At 57.5% G+C, this 15,128-nt stretch overlaps 1 protein-coding gene across 1 annotated transcript in view; it reads right to left on the bottom strand.

Moving 5' to 3' along the window:
- GFRA2 (GDNF family receptor alpha 2) overlaps positions 1 to 10,249 on the bottom strand; it is an 85,278-nt gene extending 75,029 nt beyond the window's left edge. The window contains exons 1-2 of the mRNA XM_036240463.1: positions 9,732 to 10,249; positions 4,203 to 4,517 (exon numbers count right to left, since the gene is read on the bottom strand). Coding sequence (XP_036096356.1) covers positions 4,203 to 4,517; positions 9,732 to 9,771 — 355 coding nt within the window. The 5' untranslated portion in view covers positions 9,772 to 10,249. The remainder of the gene's footprint in view (positions 1 to 4,202; positions 4,518 to 9,731) is intronic.
- Positions 10,250 to 15,128: the final 4,879 nt, after the last annotated feature.

The following is a 15,128-nucleotide window of genomic DNA, read 5'->3' as shown; positions in this document are numbered from 1 at the left end:
AACCAGGCTCCTGCTGCCATGCACTCCCTAACCAGGCTCCTGCTGCCATGCACTCCCTAACCAGGCTCCAGCTGCCATGCACTCCCTAACCAGGCTCCTGCTGCCATGCACTCCCTAACCAGGCTCCTGCTGCCATGCACTCCCTAACCAGGCTCCTGCTGCCATGCACTCCCTAACCAGGCTCCAGCCGCCATGCACTCCCTAACCAGGCTCCTGCTGCCATGCACTCCCTAACCAGGCTCCAGCCACCATGCACTCCCTAACCAGGCTCCAGCTGCCATGCACTCCCTAACCAGGCTCCTGCTGCCATGCACTCCCTAACCAGGCTCCTGCTGCCATGCACTCCCTAACCAGGCTCCTGCTGCCATGCACTCCCTAACCAGGCTCCTGCTGCCATGCACTCCCTAACCAGGCTCCTGCTGCCATGCACTCCCTAACCAGGCTCCTGCTGCCATGCACTCCCTAACCAGGCTCCTGCTGCCATGCACTCCCTAACCAGGCTCCAGCTGCCATGCACTCCCTAACCAGGCTCCTGCTGCCATGCACTCCCTAACCAGGCTCCTGCTGCCATGCACTCCCTAACCAGGCTCCTGCTGCCATGCACTCCCTAACCAGGCTCCTGCTGCCATGCACTCCCTAACCAGGCTCCTGCTGCCATGCACTCCCTAACCAGGCTCCAGCCGCCATGCACTCCCTAACCAGGCTCCTGCTGCCATGCACTCCCTAACCAGGCTCCAGCCGCCATGCACTCCCTAACCAGGCTCCTGCTGCCATGCACTCCCTAACCAGGCTCCAGCCGCCATGCACTCCCTAACCAGGCTCCTGCTGCCATGCACTCCCTAACCAGGCTCCTGCTGCCATGCACTCCCTAACCAGGCTCCAGCCGCCATGCACTCCCTAACCAGGCTCCTGCTGCCATGCACTCCCTAACCAGGCTCCAGCCGCCATGCACTCCCTAACCAGGCTCCTGCTGCCATGCACTCCCTAACCAGGCTCCTGCTGCCATGCACTCCCTAACCAGGCTCCTGCTGCCATGCACTCCCTAACCAGGCTCCTGCTGCCATGCACTCCCTAACCAGGCTCCAGCCGCCATGCACTCCCTAACCAGGCTCCTGCTGCCATGCACTCCCTAACCAGGCTCCAGCCGCCATGCACTCCCTAACCAGGCTCCTGCTGCCATGCACTCCCTAACCAGGCTCCAGCCGCCATGCACTCCCTAACCAGGCTCCTGCTGCCATGCACTCCCTAACCAGGCTCCTGCTGCCATGCACTCCCTAACCAGGCTCCAGCCGCCATGCACTCCCTAACCAGGCTCCTGCTGCCATGCACGCCCTAACCAGGCTCCAGCCGCCATGCACTCCCTAACCAGGCTCCTGCCGCCATGCACTCCCTAACCAGGCTCCAGCCGCCATGCACTCCCTAACCAGGCTCCAGCCGCCATGCACTCCCTAACCAGGCTCCTGCTGCCATGCACTCCCTAACCAGGCTCCAGCCGCCATGCATTCCCTAACCAGGCTCCAGCCGCCATGCACTCCCTAACCAGGCTCCTGCTGCCCATGCACTCCCTAACCAGGCTCCTGCTGCCATGCACTCCCTAACCAGGCTCCTGCTGCCATGCACTCCCTAACCAGGCTCCAGCTGCCATGCACTCCCTAACCAGGCTCCTGCTGCCATGCACTCCCTAACCAGGCTCCAGCTACCATGCACTCCCTAACCAGGCTCCTGCTGCCATGCACTCCCTAACCAGGCTCCAGCCGCCATGCACTCCCTAACCAGGCTCCTGCTGCCATGCACTCCCTAACCAGGCTCCAGCTGCCAGGCACTCCCTAACCAGGCTCCTGCTGCCATGCACTCCCTAACCAGGCTCCTGCTGCCATGCACTCCCTAACCAGGCTCCTGCTGCCATGCACTCCCTAACCAGGCTCCAGCCGCCATGCACTCCCTAACCAGGCTCCTGCTGCCATGCACTCCCTAACCAGGCTCCTGCTGCCATGCACTCCCTAACCAGGCTCCTGCTGCCATGCACTCCCTAACCAGGCTCCTGCCGCCATGCACTCTCTAACCAGGCTCCAGCCGCCATGCACTCCCTAACCAGGCTCCAGCTGCCATGCACTCCCTAACCAGGCTCCTGCTGCCATGCACTCCCTAACCAGGCTCCTGCTGCCATGCACTCCCTAACCAGGCTCCTGCTGCCATGCACTCCCTAACCAGGCTCCTGCTGCCATGCACTCCCTAACCAGGCTCCTGCCGCCATGCACTCTCTAACCAGGCTCCAGCCGCCATGCACTCCCTAACCAGGCTCCAGCTGCCATGCACTCCCTAACCAGGCTCCTGCTGCCATGCACTCCCTAACCAGGCTCCTGCTGCCATGCACTCCCTAACCAGGCTCCTGCTGCCATGCACTCCCTAACCAGGCTCCTGCTGCCATGCACTCCCTAACTAGGCTCCTGCTGCCAGCAGCCAGCTGCCTAAGCCGCTCACCCAGGGCATCCAGGGCCCTCCCCCACCCTCTTCTGCTTGACCTAAAGTACACTCCTTTCTTGGGAGAGTGAGCTCCTCCCCTGGTTTCCTGCTGTCCAGCATCTCTCCCTGAGACTCCTCAGTCACCCCTGCAGGCCCCATTCCTCCCCTGCACCACTTTAAATGTTGGTGGTCCTGGGGCTCTGTCCCTGCCCCCCTCCCATGGTGATGGCACCCACTCCCTTGGCCTGGTTCCCACCTACAGGCTGATGGCGACTCCTAAATCTGTCACCTGAGCGACAGCCCTGCACACCCAACTACCTGCAGGGCATGGCCAATGAGAGGCATATGCCCCCAAATAAGCTCATCATCTTCTGCCCTCCCCCCACTCAAATCCTTTGCTGCTTTTTGTGATCAGAGCCACTTCCCACCCAGTCTCCCAAGACAGAAACTGGGTGGCCTCCTTGACTTTTTGCTCCCTTCACCAAGCTCTTACATCCTCCTCCTTTCCTGCCCTGCCTCATTCAGACACCATGATCCCTGGCCGGTCACACAGTGCTGTCCAGTATCTCCGTCTGCTCTCTTCGCGAAACCACATGGATGGTGTCCTGAAGCAGAGAGCAAGGATGATCTCACTTAAAGCTGCTCGGGAGCCCGGCTGCCCACCGGAACATGTACCCCCTCTACAACTCCTCCCCCCACCCCACTTCCAGCTCCCCCTGCTGTGGTCTGGTACCTGGGTCCATAGAGACTTCGCTCTCCCCCTGCAGGCCTTTGCCCAGCCTCCCTGCACCTCCCACACTTCCTACAGCTCTTCACCATGTAACTGCAGCTCAGCTGGGAGGCCGCCTCCTCCAAAAAGGCTCTCAAGATTTTGTAGCAAGGAGTCAGATGCCCCTCCTCAGTGCTCACAGCACCCAGTGCTTCCCACAGCTCTCAAACCCCAAAGGACAGAAAGCCCTCACCTCTCTGCAACCCCAGATGAGGAGCTCCCCGAAGGCAGAGGCTGCCCCAGCTTGCGCTAAACAGTTCCCACAATGCCTAATAGATGGTAAACTCTCAATAAACAGTTGTTGAATTAAGAAATGAACGTCTGACCTAGATGGCCAAACCTCCCACAATATGTGCAAATCCTCGGCACTCCAGTCTGCAAGGGGAGGAAGAGGGGAGGCAGACTTTGGTGGGGATGGTTACAGGTTCTGCCTGGGGACTTGGGAGCAGGCCTATCGAGGAGCATGGACCTGCTGCCCTCACGCTGCGCCAAGCCCTGTAGAAGGTGCCTCGGACAGCCGTGGGGTCAGGAAGCCACTGAAGAGTAGGCCTCCTGGGAGCAGGCAGAGCTGGCGGGGCCAGCCCTCACTCGGTGCCCGGCGGTGGCAGTGGCAGGAGCTGGGTGCTCGCCGCGCAGCTCTGCATGCACACGGCCGGCCTGGCCTTCTCTCCATCTGCCTGGGACTCTTACCTCACCTTCCCTTGTGACCACTTCACACGGTCACAGGTCCTTCTGTCCTGATTTACTTCCGGTCCCTCCACCCTGCCCCAGCCGTGTTCTCCTCCCACCACCGTGCCTTCTCTCCTCCTCGGCTACCCTCCTAGATCAGGAGGTTGCTTCTTCTGGGCTCTTGTTTCCCCGAGCAGGGAGGGACAGAGAGCTAACTGGCCAGTTCCCTCCATCACTGAGCCCTGCCCCTGAACCTGGGCCCCCACTCCCCTCACCACCACCACCACCCCCCCAGGCTCACCCTCCGTCAGCCCCAGGTGGATGCTCCAGTAGATCTGCAGGCACTGCAGCTCCTTCTTCATGCCCCTCTTGCAGCGACAGTCATACAGCGGGCTCTCCTGCAGGACCTCCAGGGCTGCCTGGCACTCCTTGTTGGCCAGCATGGTGTTGCGGTCCCGGCCGGCCAGGCACTGCCTAAGCGTGCGGTAGCGGGAGCTGCAGTTGGATTCAGCGGCACACAGCTCATTGGCCCGGACACAGTCCACTGGGGGGCGCCAGCCGTGCAGCTCGGGGCCCTGCAGGGAGGAAGGGCTGGCCAAAGAGCGGAGGGTCTCGTCTGGGGTGGTGAGGAGGGAAGACAAGCATGAGTGAGGGCCACCACAATCTCCCACAGAGATGCAGGGCTGAGGGTCAGCCCCTCTGGAAATTCACACCCATTTACTCCAAAGCACATCAGGGTCCACTCAATGCCACCTCCCCAACAAAGCAGGTCAGAAGGGCTGCTGACCCCAAGGCACCAACATTCCTCCTCAAACCTTAGAGAGAATTCAAGCTGCAATTCTGCCCTGGCTCTATCAGATTCTCTTCTCTCTACCCTGTCACCCCTCAGCACGGGCCCAGCCAGACAGCCCTGGAGCAAGACCACAGACTGTCAAAGATGCCAGGAGGCCAAAGAAGAACGTGACAGCCTCAGCAGAGAGCTGGGGGCTGCTGGGGTTGGGGGTGTGCCGAGGGGATCCCATTAGTACCCTCCAGGCCTATCAGCTTCCATTCCAGCAAGAGGTCCACCAAAGCATTGGTTAAGCCATGTAAACAGCAGATAGTAATTTAATTTTCGTGGCCTGTTAGAACCTTAAGCACCAGAGTCCAGGCCCCAGATTTTACCATAGGAAAACTGAGGCCCAAAGAAGGAAGATGACAAGTGAAGATAACACACAAGCTGAAGGGGCTTCTTGGACCCCTAGCCTATTGATTCTGAGTTCTGTAATGGGGGGGGCGGGGCATTTAAAAAAGAGCGAGAGCAAGCGAAGACTGGAGCCAAGCCTGACCTGTGGTCTGAGGTGTGCCTGAAAGGACCTACCCCTTTCCAGCCCAGCCCCTCCACATACCCAGTTCAACTTCACAGAAGCCAAGACCTAAAACAGTGCCTTCCAGAGACAGTCTCCACCCCAACCCCTCCAAAAAAATGCTCTAAGCAAACCATGTCCTCTCTCTCTCTCTCTTTCTCCTATTTTTCTTTCTTTCCTCTCCTCCCACCCTCCTCTGAAACCTTCCCCCACTGTCTCTCCTTTCTTTCCTTTCCAAAAGCCAAATAATAAGTCACTTGCAGGTCCCTCCTAGGTCTTTGTCTCACACATGGAGTCCAGCTTCCCCAAAAGTGAACAGGCAGGAAACTGATGTCCTCCTTCTATTCACAACCCTAGAAGGTCCACACCCACAGTCCTTAGGAGACAGGGCATCCTTGAAGAGGTGAAGGGCAGGGAGAAGCCCACCTGATCCTTTCAAGATCAAGCTGGTTTCATCTATCACAGACATCTTGCTGTCCTCTCCAAGCCCCTCACTCCAGATTCTGCCCCAGAAAAAGTCCATAACATGGCTTAGAGACAAGACTGCCTTTTCCAAGACCCAAGGAGTGACCTGGGAGTCTTCCTCCACTCCATCCTGCCACAAAACATAATACGATCCTAGGCCAGAAGCCCTCTCCTCATAGTGGGGAAGAATCCCCCCATCTCTGCCCAGAGCTGCCAGGTCTCAAACCTTCCCCCCTGGAGGCCCTGCTCAGGGGGCAGCTACCGCAAGGAGACAGCGACACCTAGAGGCAGAGTGCTGCACTGAGAGCTGGTTCCTTCCAACAGAGCCCAGGAGGGGAAAGGAATCTGCTCCTAGAGGGGCCAGGCCTACCCACAAGCCCACGAGAAGCAGAGGGTGAGCCTGGAGGGGAGAGGCCAGGGGGCAAGAGCAAGACATTCCCTTCACCCTCTAACCATAATTTTGCTTCAAGACAGGAAGAGCTAAAGGCTGTGGCCAGCCAAGCTGACAGACCAGAGAAGAAATCAGCAATCAGCATGGAGTATGGGTGCAGACAGTGGGGCATCTGCTTTACTTCCGGGCTTCAGCAAATTCCTAGGTCCCTGAGCAGGACTTGGTGCACCTGGGCCACCCAGGAGCAGCTGAGCTGACCTAGCCTCACTTGCACCTGCTGCCCCCACCTCGCCAGCCAGTCAGCCAGCCGGAGCCTTAAGCCCAACCCAGCTCCTGGCCTTCCACTGACTTTGATCACCAACCCAGTGTCCCCGCAGGTTTCTCCCCTCCCACACTGACCGTATTTGAAGTTGACTGAGAAAGGGGCACCCTCAGCAGGACTGCTGATCAGGACACTGGCCCAGAGGATTGGGGCAATAAGGACACTTACCCTGCCTGCCCTACAGGTGGGGCCTAGAGCCCCAGAGATGATCTGTACAGAATCCTGGCTCCTGTACCAAAAGCAAGGGCTTCCCCCATCCTGCCAGCTGGCACGTGACCAGGTGGGAGATACTCCGCAGAGGCCAGGTGCATCCTCTCACCAAACTGCCTGACTGCCACCTGTCCCTGACTCTTGATGTCATGACCCCCGGAAGCAATCAAGCCCAACCAGAGAAAGAAATCATGGCAACTCAGGACCAAGAATTCTATGACAATAAAGGTCAGAAGGTGTCCTGGTGGCATTTCCAAGTTCTAGATCTAGAGGAAACTCAGATCCATCAAGAAAAGAGGTGTAGCCCTGGCCCGTTTGGCTCAGCGGTTGGAGCGTCGGCCTGCGGTACAGAGAGACCCAGGTTCGATTCCCGCTAAGGGCACACACCTCGGTTGCAGTTTGTCCCCGGCCCTGGTTGGTCGTGCGGGTGGCAGCCACTCGATGTGTCCCTTCACGTCGATGTTTCTCTCTCTCTCTCTCTTCCTCTCTCCCTCCTGCTCTATCTGAACAAAAAATGGAAAAATGTCCTCAGGTGAGGAAAAAAAAAAAGAAAGAAAGAAAGAAAGAAAGAAAGAAAGAAAGAAAGAAAGAAAGAAAGAAAGAAAAGAGGTGTAGAAGAGCTTCTAGAGACCCAGGGGACTGAGCGACTACACAGCTGTAACTCTCCTGCACCGAGTCCCTGCCAGCCCTGAGCTGCCAATGTGAGGTTGGCCTCTGACCAGACCCCACCCGCAAGTGGCTTTCCCCATCTCACCGTCTCCCGGGGCATGGCAACACTGGGGGGCAGGGTGGCTGGGCCAGGAAGGCCTCCCCACACCTAGACCTCATTCTGAACCTTGGGAGAGGCACATTGAAGGCCCTATTCCTGGGAACACACTTCACCATGCCCCCAACCAAAGCTCCAGGAAAAACCTCTCCCCCCAAGTGGAATTTCCAACCAACTCCCAACTGTGAGGCTCCTTGCCAGGAAAGGGGCCTGGGGTTGAAGTTTCCGTAACACCTACCTATCCCTTCCTTCTTGACTGGCCTAACCCAGACCTTTTCAATGCTCTGTGGTCACTCAGTTAACACCTCACCCAGCTCTGGAAAGGGGCTTCTCGAGGGTAGGGAACTGTAGGGCTCTAACCGAAGGGGCTGCTGACCTTACTCTCCTATGTTCTCACCACTCCGGCCCCAGGGTCACAGACACCAGGGTGGGCATCTCTGACCAGCACACCACCTCACCCCCCCACACGCACCTTGAGAACATTCCTTTCAGCTGGGAAAGGCTTGCCTGCAACATGGGGTCTGGGCCTGGAGGTGACTGACTAAGGATCCCACATTGTTCTCCTCCACTGGAGGACCTCAGAGGGTGCCCACACCTGGGAGTCCTACAGGCCTGGGGTGTGTGCAGCTCATCAGTGTGCAATTTGACTGCTTTTCTACAAATTACAGTTTTCTTTTCTTCTTGGCCCCAGAAAGCTGGCTTTTCAAACCGCTGGGAGGAAAGGTCAGGTTTTATAACAGCCCCTGCAGAATGAGAGTCCACTTGCAAAGGTTGCAGGGATGGGCTGCAGGATCTGGTGGGCCCAGAGCACCTACCAGCTTCCTACCTCAGCCCGTCCTACTCTGGAGAGAAGCTGACTCTGGCTTTGGGCAGCAGGACAGTGAAGGCCACACCCTAGAGCAGGGCCAACTCATGCTGGAGAAGGGGGTCGGAGAGGGGGTGGACAAAGGGCCCAAGCAAGGCCAACATTGACTGAAATCCCTTGTCTTAGACAGGAGGCACTTATTAGACCACCCACATCTTTCTGAGACCAGCACCTCCTTCCCCAGGCTTTCCCCTGTCCCCTCCTTCAAGAGGAACAAAGTGCACTCATGACCCAGCTGGGCAGCCTGGCTCACCACCAGCCACACAGCAGGCCAGGGTGGCAGGAATAGCGCCCACACTGAAGCAGATGTGTCATACACATACACACACACTCAAACAAACTGGTCACCAGCTCCCTCTGGAGCATCTGCTCTGGGACAGCAGTCTTGCCTGGGACTCCCAGTCAGCGCTTGCAAACACCCTCTTTTCCTCACCTCCACTCCCAGAATGTTCTCTCTATACCCACTTCACAAGCAGCTGAGATGCCACATAGCATAAAAGTGAGCCAGGGTTGGGAATTCCGGGTGAGAAAGAGCCTGCCTAGGGTTAGGGGCACCAGGCAACCCCTCCTCCCGGCGCTTGGGGAAGGGGGCTTACAAAATGAGTAGTGGTCTTTGTTCAGACCTGGTTTTTTCATCACTCCTCTCTCCTCCAATCACCCAAGGAAGAAAACTTTGGCCTCCTCCCTTCTCTTCCCACCAGCTAGCTAGAGGGTCCCCAGCCCCCAGAGATGAGGAAGGAAAAGCAGGGAGCACTCCTCACAACCCTCCATTCCCGCCCACCCATCTGGCTGAGCCTGAGCAGCAGAGAGGGCAAAAGGTGGGGAGAAACTTGAAAAGTGTTCCAGGGAGCAGAGCTGCAGAAAGGGGTTCCGGGAGTTGGAAATGGGGTGCATCTTCCAGCGGCTGATTGGCAGGTGAGGGATGGTTACCAGCGCGCCCGCTGCCCCCCACAGATGTCCAACAAGGAGCACCTGGAGAAACCCGTGCCCTCCACCACAATCGATTCTGGGAGCCGGGAAAGGTGGAACTGGAATCTCCTCACCTATACTGAGCCTTTCTCCACCCTCCTCTCTTCCAGACCGAGAGTTGGGTTTGTTTTTCTTTTAAGTTGCCGCCATTTGAACCCATTATTTTGAGAGAAATGAGTACATCATTGTGTGTGAGTGGCGGGTGTGTGTGTGTATATGTACGTGTGTGCGCGCGCGCGCGCGCGTGGGGTGGGTGGGGGGACATGGCTTGGGTGTTCTAAGTCTCCTTCCCAATCCCTCCTAGTAACCAGACAGCCACGGCTCGCGCCCAGCAGCGCCGGACTGGCTCGCTCCGCGTCGCGCTCTCCCACCGGTCGCCCTGCCGGCCACCCCCGCGCCCCACTCGTCCCCCTCATCCCCGGCTGCTCGCATTCCCCCTGCGCAGCCCCTCCTGGCTCCGGCGTACCCGCTGCCCTCGCTGCCCGCAGGTACTCACCTAGAAAGAAGAAGAGGCAGAAGGCGTTTGCCAAGATCATGTTAAATAAATCCCACAGTTTTGTTTTTTTGTCTTTCTCCCCTGGGTAAAAATAATAATAATAGCCAAGGAGTGATAATCAACCCCAAATCCAATGTGGAGATCCCAGCTAGTCCACCCGATGAAGATCCTGAGTCTGGCGATTCTCGTCTCTGGCTGGAGGGGGTGGGGAAGAATGGCGGTGGACGCCTCTCGACGCCCCCTCGCCCACTAAAATTAAATACACAGGTATATCTGTGGATGTCTGCTTCCCAGCCGAGAGCGGTCCTGAGCTCTGCGGTCCCTCCGCTGGTCCAGGAGGCGCGAGTCCCCGCGGGTCCGGTCCCCTGCGCTCCTGTGGAGGGGCCTGGGGAGGTAGGGGAGAGGCGACGGGAGTGTAGGGGGTTGGAAGGAAACGACGAGGGCGAGGGTCAGAATAAAATGCAAACAGATAAGCGATCCACCGACGGGGGTAAGTGTCAGGGAACAATCCAGCGGGAGCCTGGGTGGAGGACGAGAGACCAGAGTCGCTTCTTTCGCTCCAAGACGAAGGAAATTTTCAAAAAACCTTCTCCCGCTACCCCTTGGCCGGCTCACTTTTTTCTAATGGAATTCCAGTGCCCGAGCCTCGGCGTGCGTCTGTCTTCCCCTCTCCCTCCCGCTCCTCTCCGGGCTCTCGCTCTCTGCTCGCTCTCCCAGCTCTCCCTCGCTCGCCTCTCCCTCCCCTCTCCCTCTCTCCCGCTCCTCCCTTCGCCCGCCCCCTTCCCCCTTCGCAGCTCCCTCGCCGCGGCTCTCGCGCCCGCGCCCCTCTCCTCCGCCCGGGGCTCGGCGCTCGGGCTCCCAGGCGGCTGGCGGCGCCGGGCGCGGGCTCGCGGCGGAGCAGTGGCACTCTGCGGCGGCGGCGCCGGGAACGCTGGCCGAAGGAGAGCTCGGCCGCCCGCCCGCCCTTCCTCGGACTGACCTGCTGCCTGGGCCGGAAACTCACGGACTCCCCCGCCTGCGGCGCAAACCCTCCAAAGCCTCCGCGCCAGCCTCCTCCCCCCGTCGCACCCCACCCCCCCCAGCCGTAGGAAGGCTTCCCCCTCCAACCCCTGTGGGCCCTGCCCCGCCTCCCGTGCCGCCGGGTCTTGGACGCCGGCTGAGGCTGAGCGGAGGCCCGAGGGCGTGGAGTCCGGGGCGCCCGAGCCTTCGAGGGGCTGGGGGAGGGGCGCTGGGGGGAAATAACCATTTTGGTGGCCTGGGTCTAGGGAAAGGCTGCTCCCTCCGCGGGCGAATGCATCGTTGGCCGGGGAACTGAAGCCGAGCGCCTCCCCGAAGCGCCAAGGAAAAGAAGGACCCCCTAGGGCGCCAGCCGGCCCGGGTCGAGCCCCTCGCACGCACACACGTGTGAGCTCCACACGGAGCTCGAGAACTTTCCCCGAACGCCCGCGGCGCGCTCGCCCCTCGCACACCCATTGTCGCAGCCCTTTGAGACCCCTTCCCCGAAGTCTCCCCTCCTCGGCTCGGGCAGAAGGCTGCCGAGCCCGGACGCCCTCGCTGCCGCCTCCGAGGCCGGCGAACCTGGCCCAACCGCGCCGAAGAGGTCAGATGTGGACCCTACCACGGCCGGAGCGCCCCGAAACCACCCCGCCAGGCTTCGGCTGGCTGGGCTGTAGGTAGCTCTCCCGAGGCAGCCGACAGCTCCCCGCTTACGAGGCTCCGAGTGGGGTCCCCTTCCTCCAGCCGGGAAGGGGTTGATTGATCCATCTGTCGATGGGCCGGGCTTACCGGCGTGTTTTAGGCACGGAATTTACAATAAATGAGCAGAAACGCCAAAAAGGAAGCGTCTGGCTGGGAAAGGGCTGAAGGAGAGGTAAGGCTGCAGACACGTTCCAGCAAGAAGGGCGAGGCAGCGGGGCTGTGGACACACGGAGGCACACACCCACGCACGCCGGGCACCCCAGTTTCACGCTCCCTCCTGACACATCCTTAGCTGCGTTAGCGCTGCCCGCATCCCTGGGCTCTGGCGCACACATTCCTTCATGCAGCTCCGCGCGCACCCCGTGTTCTGTGGTGGGGTACGCGCAGTGCCTCGTAAACTTTCCGCCTTACCCAAAATCGGATCTGAGCTCGATCCAAGGCGTAGTTGGCGGTGCCTTTTAAGATGCATTTTAAAATGAACGAGACTCTAGCAAAGAGTAAATGCTAGAAATCGACCTGGGCGTGAAAGGAGGGATCACTCACAAAACCAGCAGCCTTCACTAGTGGGAAAGCTAGAGGGAGCAACTTCCATCTTGCGGATTTAGGCGGGAACGCGGCTTGGAAGCGCAGAGCGCGGGTCTCCTACGAACGCCTCATCATTTGGGGCATACTGGGGCGTTGGCCCTCGCTCTACTCTGTCCCGAACCATTGAATGGTGTCCATTGAAGGCGTGGCCACACCCTGTTGTGTTGGACCTGGGCCAAGAAGGCTTGGGGAGTGGAGCTGGGGAAGAGCCCCCTTCGGGTTGGCCTGCTGTCGTTCCTCTCGGGTTCTAGGAAGTGCGTTCGCATCTGACAAGGTCTCCTGCCTTCTTCCCAAACATTGGGCGACTTAAGGAACCGCCTGCAGAAAACTCAGAAAAGTGTAGGTAAAAGGATTAGAACCCCAAAGGAATTACACTGCTGAGTAATTGACCAGAGGCTGAGACCCTATCCTATATACCCTTTCTCTCTCCTCTTCCCTCCCCTACGTCTGGGACTTCCCAGTGGCCCAGATGTCCTCCACCACCCCCACACTTTGTATCCCAGGCAGCTTTTTCCTCTTCCAAGGGCCCTACTCAAAAAGTCCAAAGTTACTGCTTAGCACATCCCTCTCCCTCCTCCAAAAATGTTTTTAAATGTCTTTTAACCCTCGCTGGGCATAAGGAGGAAAAGCCTCTGAAATATATATATGGGAGCTTTGCCTTGTTCCCACCACTAACCAGACAAACATTCATTTTGTTATGGCTCTAGGGCACTCTGACCTTGGGCCGTCTCTTTTCTCCTGTCTGTATAAACCTCTCCCACCCTACCCTCCTCTACCAACCCCAACCCTCAACCTGAGCTGCCCTTAGATATGGCAGAGTCCAAGTGTCATACCAGTATTTTCTGAGCATCCGCTATGTGTAACCGTGCTCCCCACCCCATGCCAGGATCTGCAGAGGAAACACAGATGAACACCTACATAGGCAACTTAAGCTCACTGAACCTCAGTTGTCTCAGCTGTAAAATGGGGATTTTAGAAAAACCCAACCTTATAGAGATTAGATGAGATACTGTACACAGCAGCTAGTCAAACACCTGGTTCATAGATAGTTGCTCATAAAATGTCATCTCTTTCCCTTGAATCCAGAAATATTGGGAACCCATGATAAGATATAAAACCTAAGTGATAACAGAGAAGCAGAGAGAAAAAGCTACGGGGGTTCAAGGGAAATAGAGACTACCTGGTAGAGGACCAAGCCTAAGAGATCTTACAAGAGGAAGTCACGGGAGAAAGGAGGGTCAGCAGGTGTGAACAAAAGCATTCAGTTCCCTGATATGCTTTCACGGGCCTTCAGGTACTACATCCTTCAAACCACCTTCAAGGGCTCATCCCAGCTGGTCCTGAGCTCACTGCAGATGAGCCTCCTGTCCACCCAAGACAGCCCTTCTCCATTACGGATCCAGGAGTTGTCATGTGCAGGAGCAGGGAAGAGGGCACTGAGGCCTTCAGTTTCTTTCCTCTCTCTCATCTCTCTAGGCCTGCCGGCTCGTGTTATGGGGTGGGTTCTGGGGGGGAACAAGAGTGGTAGAGAAGCAGAGAGGGAAGAAGGGCTAGTGGAAGGGGAGAGGGTTGCAGCCTTACCCCAGCAGAGACACACACACATTAGCTACACAGCTCGCTGAGCAGACTTGTGCTGCTCCCAGCAAAATCTCATCCCTGCCCTTTCTTTGGTGGAGGGAGGAAGGCTGAGGGATGCCCCAGAGATAAAAACAAAAATAAAAAAACAGGTGTAACCCGGCTGGTGTGGCTCAGTGGTTGAGCATCGACCCATGCACAAAATGGTCACCGGTTTGAGTCCCAGTCAGGGCACATGCCCAGGTTGTGGGCTCGATCCCCAGTGGGGGGCATTCAGGAGGCAGCCAGTCAATGTTGTCTGTCATCGATGTTTCTATCTCTCTCTCCCTCTCCCTTCTTCTCTCTTTAAAATCAATAAAGAAGAAGAAGAAGGGGAAAAAAAAAACAGGAGTAAAAAGAAGGTGCCAACTAAGACGTGTCAGGAACCATGAACCCAGCAAGCGGAGGTGCCATGGGACAGCAGCTGACCAGGCCCTCCCACAATCAGTCAACCAACAAACTTATTGATCTGTCCCCAGCACAGTACCAGGGCCGTGGGGAATATACCCTCAGCAGGCCTGCCCCATGCCCCTACCATGTACAGGTAGAATATGTCAGGTACCCGTGAAAAGAGTGAGCTACTGTAGGGCACACGGGCCGAGTGAAAGGAAGAGTTAGCACCATTGGGTTTCAGAAGGACTTGTGGGGGAGGCAGGATCCAAGCTGGACCCGGAGGGATAGTAGAATGTGGCCGAGCACAGAGGAGAACAGCCTGGGAAGGAGGCAGCGTAAGCACATGGTAAGAAAGTGGTAAGAAGGGCTTGAGAAACGGGCAAGAGTTGGGAGGAACCAAGCACACGGGTGGGCGGGGCTTGGGTTGAGAGGGTCTGGAAGGTGGGAATGGGAGGTACAGGGAGGACAAACAGTGAAGGCTTCGGGCTGGCTCCCCTAGGAGTCACTGAAGGTTTTTGAGCAAGCGAGTGACATGACAAGAATGGTGTTCCAGGAAGATTGATCTGACAGCTCTGTGAAGGATGGAGACAGGGGACCAGTTAGGAGGCAACTATAACCGTCTTGGCTGGGGGCAGTGAGGGCCCAAAACAGGAGATGGTGGGCATGGACGAAAGAGGTACTGTAAAGATGGATCAACAAGATGTTGGTGACAGATGTCACACAGAGGACAGGGAAATTGCAAAGATAAAGTGACCAGCCCAGGCCTCTCAGGCTTTGTCATTGGCAAAAATAAAGTAGCCAACTTTTTGGCAAGATACATGTTAATGTTCCTTTAATTCTTACAATAACTCCATGGGGTAGGTACTATTAATAGCCCTACTTACAAATGAGAAAATTGAAGCAAGAAAGGTGATTTAAGTTGCCTGAGGTCATATTTTAAGTGGCTGAATCAGGATTCAAACTCTGGCAGTTGGGATGCAGGGTCCCACCTGGGCTGAATACATAAAGTGGAGGCTCTCTAGTCTATAAATGTTCATGTCCCCATTTGGAACGCCTTAAATACTCTTTCTCCCTCTCCTGTAGAGCATCAGTGTAAAGAAATCAAGA

Source organism: Molossus molossus, unplaced genomic scaffold (genome assembly GCF_014108415.1).
Source record: "Molossus molossus isolate mMolMol1 unplaced genomic scaffold, mMolMol1.p scaffold_m16_p_4, whole genome shotgun sequence".
NCBI lineage: Eukaryota > Metazoa > Chordata > Mammalia > Chiroptera > Molossidae > Molossus > Molossus molossus.
This window is presented reverse-complemented; position numbering and strand designations above follow the sequence as displayed.